We start from the raw sequence: 7,398 nt of genomic DNA on the forward strand, positions 1-7,398 counted from the left end.
AAATGGCCAAATGAAACAGAATAAAAAAAGGTTTTTGTAAAATAATATACTTATAGATTTTGCTTTTGCGATTGGAAAGCGCAATAAAATTTTTAATTGATATCGCGATTCACAACCACAATAATTATTTAAATTTAGGCTCAACCAGTCAACCGTTCATTAAACTAGTAGACCAGTTCATAAGTAAAGTTACAAAATTATCAAACTAGGCACCAAGGAAAGATTTTAAAAATCTAAAAATCCAACGATCTAAAAATAGTCTTCAAAAACACGTGTAAATATTTAAGTGCGATCTAACAATTAGATCAAAAGTTATGGTTATTTTGGGCCATCATTTTGGTTTGTATAACTAAACCTCTTCCAAAACCTAAACTTGTTCTATTAGTTCATAAATATATCTGTTAGGCTATCCACATAATTTATTTGGAAACAAATTTTATCTAATTATAGTATACTCACATCTGACTGCTCAAAATTATCTATAAGAAGTGAGAACTAATATGTTGTTAAGATTTTAATTGGAGTATGTTTTATGTCTACAAGTTGAATAAAGATATATATTTTTTATTTATAAAACATATTTGAAAGATTTAAGAATAATGGAATGGCTTATATTTTCTCTTAACCAATCTTTTACACACACACATATATATATATATAATAGAAAGAATAAATTATAAAATTATAGTTTTTGTATTAAAATATTAACTAGTTATACAACTATATCAAATCGGTTAATCAATTGATAGTTATCACACTTCAAAAACATAATATATTTAAATATTATTATTTTAAAACATAATAATTATCCTGGGCCTCTTAAAAATAACAATATTTAAGTAAATATTACATTTTAAAAATGTGATAAGATGGAAGTGCACTTTAGTATTATTGTGGCAAAACTTCTAATTTATTTTTCAAATCCGTTTTAATTGGAAAAATTCCTCCCTTTTTATACGTTCTGTTCCTCTCTCTTTCTTTTGTGGTCAATCAATTGTATCGCACCCTCGGGAATCGGTACCAGTGCTGCGGTCGCAACGGAGGGTTGCGTCATAATCATTAGTCATAAAGTACTGCATGCCATGATGTTGAAGGTGACAAAAAAAGAAGATAATTGAATCAAAAGACACTTTATTAGTTGGCCTGTGAAAGAAATTAAAAAGACCCTTTATAAAGAGGTTACAGTTCATCAATTCATATAATGGGATTTATTATTTGTACACTTTTACACTCATAGTAGCACGAAGTGCCCGTCAAACATACCGTCAAACAAAACATCTGAGTAGCAATCATATTAGAAATCGCAGAAAGAAAAAAAGAAGAAGAAGAAACCTGAACAGAAATTAATCAGGAGGTAAATTAATTAAAATACTAAAAAGGGGAAGAAAACTCCAGACCTAATACACAAGAACTCGTCTTCAAAACAGACTCTAGGGTTTTCGATACTTCATTTGCACATGGTCGAGCAGTGGGCTCAGTCGCTGTGCATTGTAGAGCCAAATTCATCGTCTCGACCATCTCATTCTCATTAATCGATGCATTCCTTCTTATCGTTGGATCAATCCACATATCTAGATGACAATCCGAGTAGCAATAACGGGCCCACTTGACGATGCTCTCGTGCACGCCAAATTCAGCATCCGCCGGGCCTTTTCCGGTTAATAATTCAATAAGGACGAGACCAAATCCATACATGTCGCTCTTCTCAGATATGTCTTTAGTGTCTCTGGTTTCTACAAGACGGAAGTAATATAACCTAATGTTAAGTTTATGGTGTACATGCATGGACATAAAGCAAGACCATGCATTAGCCAAGGTATTATGGATTACACATGCAAATTGATTTTTTTTTTCTTTTGAAGATATATAAGCATGCGGATTCTTTTAATATTATCACATCTTTGCCAAAGAAGAATGGCTAGCATTTTTCATATATATTAATTAGAAGGTCCCGAAGTGCCCCACATTTTCATAAACAATCCAATTAATCTGATAAGTTTTGAGAAGTGTAGGCTTAGAAAATAGTAAACTAGTACTAATAATGTAGTTTTACCTGACGACACTAATAATTTAAGGTTGACGCGTGCATGGACAGAACCTTTTAGCATGCCCATAGCGCATAATTGGACTTTTGTTTACATCCCTATGACTGCTAGATTCTTATTGGTCAACTAAAGTAATTAAAACAAAGAAGTAAAACTTACTATTTTTCTGACAAATGTATACCTCTTTAATTATTCCTAATGTTTGGATTACCATTCAGATACAGTTTATTACCGTTGGTAGCAAGGAGAGAAATAGACCAGTTACCTGGGGCAGCATAAGCTGAAGAAATGAAGCTCTTGGTACTGTTGTCGATGGAAAACGAGCCGGGAAGGCTTACTATGAGATGCGGTTCATATTTTCCATCAACGATAATTTTTCCTGGTGACAAGTAACCAACAAGAACTCTCGGCGAACAATAACAATGCAAGAATCGGAGGGCTTTTGCGATCCCGATTGCAATTTGTTGCCGTCGTTGCCAACTTAAACTCCGAAGAACTTCACTCAATTGTTTTCCATCTATGTATTCATGCACAACATATGCACCCTTGTTGGACCGGCATAGTCCAAATAACTTGACAATGTTAGGATGCTGGAGCTTGCCAAGTTCAGCAACTTCGGACGGCGGAACTGAGTTCACATCATTCGTTTTCTTTAGGATAAACTGCATGTCGTTTGTAATGGACTTCCCTTTGTAAGAAGCTCCTTCTTTGCCTCTAGATATCAATTTTTCTTCTTTCAGGGACATTATAATATCCTCAATTGATATCGATCTCGAGACCTTCGAATTGAATAACAGCAGCTCCCATGTCCCGTCCTCATTTTCGAGTACTCTTTTGAGTTCCGAATTCCTTTTTCCTCGAATGAAAACAAATCCAGAAGCAACTAGAGCAAGCAACACTAGAGCGCCAAGACTACAGGCAACATAAAACCACCACAGAGGACTCTTCACCCTTCTGCATGGAGGCAAGCCGCTAGTCTTATCACCGCCGCAAAGATCATTTCCTGCAACAGCACTTGCATTTATGGCAAGAAATGCTCCTGTGGAGGGCAAACTACCATGGAAATGATTATGAGAGATGTTCACTTGAACAAGGGATTCTTCTTTTCCCAAATTGGCTGGTACTTCCCCGGATAGTTCATTGTATGACAAATCAAGCTGACCGAGAACTGGCATTTCAGCGAAACTAGCAGGGATTTGGCCACTGAGCTTATTCTGACTAAGGTCTAAACTCACAAGCTTTTTGCATGAAGATAGCTCGTCTGGGATTTCACCAGAGAGCTTGTTTTTGCTTAGATTTAGTTGCATTAGATCTGATAAGCTCCCAAACTTATTCGGAATAGCACCTGAGAATTGATTATGAGACAGGTCCAAATTCTCAAGATTGTCGCTGCCGAACGAGTCTGGCAAGCCCCCAAAAAAACTGTTTCTGGCCAAACTCAGCATTTGAAGTGAAGGCATCTCCCATTTTTTCGAGTCAATCCTGCCCAAAAGTTTGTTAGCAGAGATGTCCAAGAAGTACACAAGTGGAAGTTTGGTGAATTCTGATGATAATTCACCAGACAGGCTGTTATCTTGGAGGCGTATCCGCCGCATGCTTTTGCAAGAACTCAAACTCTTTGGTATTTCACCTTCAAGAGAATTGGAGAAGAGAATGAGCTTAAAGAGATTCCCAGAACTGCATAACCCTTCAGGTATTCTTCCAGAGAGAGAATTGGTGGAAAGGTCTAAGACAGTGAGATTGTTATGTTTTCCAAGATCTTTTGGAATCTCACCAGATAAGTTGTTAGACCAAAGTTGAAGAACTTGAAGACGAGGCAAGGAGCTTAAAGCGACGGGGATTTTCCCAGTGAAGTGGTTGGAGAAAAGATGAAGAATCTCTAAACTTTTCAACTGAATAATGAGTTCTGGGATCTCACCTGATAAGAAATTATCACTAAGATCAAGTGAAATCAACTTCGTGAGACCAAAAATAGATTTAGGAATAGGACCAGTAAATTTATTTTGGTAGAGATAGAGGTATCGAAGATCAGTGAGGTTTCCTAAAGATGATGGGATTTGTCCAATGAGATTGTTGTAGACAAGATCAAGATGATTCAAAGAAATTAACTGGCCTATTTCTGTAGGAATTTCACCAGAAAGATTGTTATAGCCCAAGTAAATCAACTTCAAGCTTCTCATTTGGCCTAATTCATGTGGAATTTGGCCAACTAATTGATTAGACGCCAAAGTAAAGACCTTCAAACTTGTCAACTTCGTTATCGAGGGAGGAATTTTACCCACCAAAGCATTGCCACCAAGATCAAGAAATTTTAGACTAAAAAAGGATCCTATTTCTAGAGGAATTTTCCCGGACAGCATGTTATTGGATAGATCTAATGTTTCCAGGAGGGGAATTGAGCCACTTGGTATGGGGCCAGTGAAATTATTGTTGCTAAGATTGAGGAACCTAAGTGACGAGCTAAAGAATATATCATCAGGAAGTTTACCAGAAAGCTGATTGCTTGAGAGATCAATAGTTTGAATATATGGGAAATGGAAGATTAAAGAGATAATTTTTCCAGAGATGTTTTTCCCTGAGAGCTCAATCCCACTAATGTGAGAGGAGTTTGTGCAAGTGATTCCTAGCCAATTGCAAAAAGTGGCAGAGGTATTCCAGCTTGAGAGATACTTGGAAGGGTCATTGAGTGAAGATTTGAAAGACAAGAGAAGCTCAAGTTCCTGATTCTCTGCATGCAACATCCGGGAATTCAAGAACAAGAACAAGAGCATGAACAACAACATTGGACATGGTTGAGGCCTTTTTGTGGATTCCATTGATGACAAAATCTCTCCCCCTTGGTCCAAAAGAAGGTGTTTGTCTTAGTCCCTCGGATCTGAAGCTGCTAACATGTCATGAAAAGCACATATCAACACAGCTTTCTTTATAGAATCATTATTTTTCTTGGAAGTGCATATAAAACGTATATTTATCAAAACTAACAGAAATAAAAAGAAAAAAAAAAAAAACAACTCAAAAATGAATCATAAGGTTTTTCACTAAAAACAATAAGAGCATGAACTTACTGTTTTTGCATGCATGTACTGTGGTTGAACCAATTCCACTCCTATACCCTGTGCCAAATTATAACCAAGCAAAATTAGATGACAAATGAATTACAGAATGAAAAGAAAAACCATATATACTCTGCCTGAAGGGGAAAAAAAACCTTAAATCCAATGAAAATAATTTGAAGATGTCCTAGTTCACCTATGAAAAAAGTGTTATAAGAACCTTTTTAGCGTAATATAAGCAAGAGAAGAAGCATAGAAACTTAGGTAAAATGTCTAGTGACGTACCAAAATATCATCATTAGAGCACAGTAAAATTCAAAGATTAGCAATAATTTGTTCGAAACAAATTACTTGGATCGAAAGAGTAGAGTAGGAAAGGAAATGCTGAAAAACTCTAACTGTAGCGGATATATAGTGAGTAAGATGGAGGCTGAGAGGAACAAGGAGATTTTGAGTTCATAAATAGGAGAATTTAGTAAATAAATGAATTGGAGTTATAATTACAAAAGTGCACCTTGATTTTTTGAAGAGTGTTTGAACACGGACGGTTGAAAGAGAAATAGGGACAGATGTTGGAAAAGCTTTTAGTTTTGTCGGATATTACCGAAATACTCTTTTGACTGATGACTTGGGATAGTGGTAATGATTTCTGTAACCGTTGAAAAGTTTAAAGTTTCATGGAACAAGGGGATTTGCCTTTGATATTCTACTTAATTACCATAATGAGATTTACGTCGCATTTGATATTTTGCTAATGTGAATAGAGCTTTGCGTTTGTAAGATTCAACATGAAATATGGTTTGTATTTAAAAAAAAAAAAAAACATGGTTAAAGAAGTACATGGATTAAAGTTAAATTTAAAAATAAATTTAAAAATTTTATTGTAAATTATTTTAGAAATAATTAGTGAATGAAAAATTGAATCTAAAAATATTATTAATAGATATTTTACGTGAAATCCAAAAGTCCATGTCTCGAATTAAAAATATATTAATTTTTTTTAATATTTATATAGTGAAGTGTTGAAGAGTTAAAAATAAGTTTTAATAAAGTAAATGTAAGCTTAAATTATTTATGCATGCTTGGCTTGACTTGGACATGATCCCTAGATTGGAACTTTTAGGGTTTTTTTTTTTTTTTTTTTTTTGTAGAATGAATAGTTTGAACAATAACCTTCCACTTCTTAAATAGTTAATTTTTAAAGAAAAACATCTGTTTTTAAGAAAAATATGAAGTTTTTATTTCTTTTATGGATGGTAATTAATTTTTAAAGAAAAACATCTGTTTTTAAGAAAAATATGAAGTTTTTATTTCTTTTATGGATGGTAATTAATTAAGGCAAAAATGTGAGAATTCATATACCAATTCTAATTTCAAAAGTCATTACAAAAAGGGTTAAAGAAGAGATGTTCTACACATAAAGCAACAATTCATTTAACTTATTCTCTTTATATTGTTTTCTCAAGTTCTTTTTGCCTTTAGTTTTTTTTTACTTTTTGCCTCATTTCCTCTCTCTAGAACTTAGGTTCTTGTCTTAATAGAGTGATCTTGAGTTTTATTCCTTTGACTTTGTGAACCTTGTTCACAAGGACAACTAAACAAGATAATGTTATTGAAATTCTAAGAGGTTTATTGATATCATTATGCTCTCTCATTAGATGAGCAGTAAAACATTAAGTGAAAATGATTGATAATTGACAACATTAAATTTTCATCTATATCAAAATCTACTTGCCTCAACAAGTAAATACCTTAAATTATTTTAGTTTATTTTAATCAAACTTATAAATAAAATTGCATAGTAAACTAAATAATTATGATCGCTAATCTACTTATTTTGAATAGCAATTATTTCATTAGAGAAATATGTATTTATTGTCATTGGTATTTAGGACAATATAATGGAAACGTAAAAATGAAGGGTTGATGTTAATACTCCCAATCTAGCTAGGTATTTGCAGTGAGATATTCTCACATTATTTTTCATTGACTAAGCATAAAGTTTCTTGGAATAGGTAGGCAGATCATCCATATTTAAGCTCGCATAGGAATAGAATCACTAATCTTACAAGAAAAAAAGCCCTAATAAGTTCCTTGAATGCCTATCATGTGAGTGAGACTCGGTTTGAATTCGCTAATCATTAAAGCATCTAGCAATGTGTTGCCATTGGTTATTTACAATACTTTTGTCAGAAGAAATTATGGAAAATAATGAGTTCAGATTCTTCTTCTTCCTCTTCTTCTTCTTCTTCTTCTTTTTCACTTTACTCTGCCATTACATAAATGGTAGCTATGATAGC

At 33.8% G+C, this 7,398-nt stretch overlaps 1 protein-coding gene across 4 annotated transcripts; it reads right to left on the reverse strand.

Moving 5' to 3' along the window:
- Nucleotides 1-1,114: 1,114 nt before the first annotated feature.
- On the reverse strand, nucleotides 1,115-5,541 carry LOC118053668 (uncharacterized). 4 transcript variants are annotated; one of them, XM_035064982.2, is made up of 5 exons: nucleotides 5,384-5,541; nucleotides 5,254-5,294; nucleotides 5,111-5,158; nucleotides 2,311-4,926; nucleotides 1,115-1,733 (listed from the first exon to the last, which is right to left on the reverse strand). In XM_035064982.2, the coding sequence occupies exons 4-5, from the start codon at nucleotides 4,859-4,861 to the stop codon at nucleotides 1,372-1,374; spliced, it is 2,913 nt and encodes a 970-aa protein (XP_034920873.1). In that variant the 5' UTR covers nucleotides 4,862-4,926; nucleotides 5,111-5,158; nucleotides 5,254-5,294; nucleotides 5,384-5,541; the 3' UTR covers nucleotides 1,115-1,371. The 4 variants fall into 4 exon arrangements, with proteins under 4 accessions (XP_034920873.1, XP_034920874.1, XP_034920875.1 ...); XM_035064983.2 differs by having other exon boundaries at nucleotides 2,311-4,929; XM_035064984.2 differs by lacking the exon at nucleotides 5,254-5,294 and having other exon boundaries at nucleotides 5,384-5,540.
- Nucleotides 5,542-7,398: the final 1,857 nt, after the last annotated feature.

Source organism: Populus alba, chromosome 18 (genome assembly GCF_005239225.2).
Source record: "Populus alba chromosome 18, ASM523922v2, whole genome shotgun sequence".
Taxonomy (NCBI): Eukaryota; Viridiplantae; Streptophyta; class Magnoliopsida; order Malpighiales; family Salicaceae; genus Populus; species Populus alba.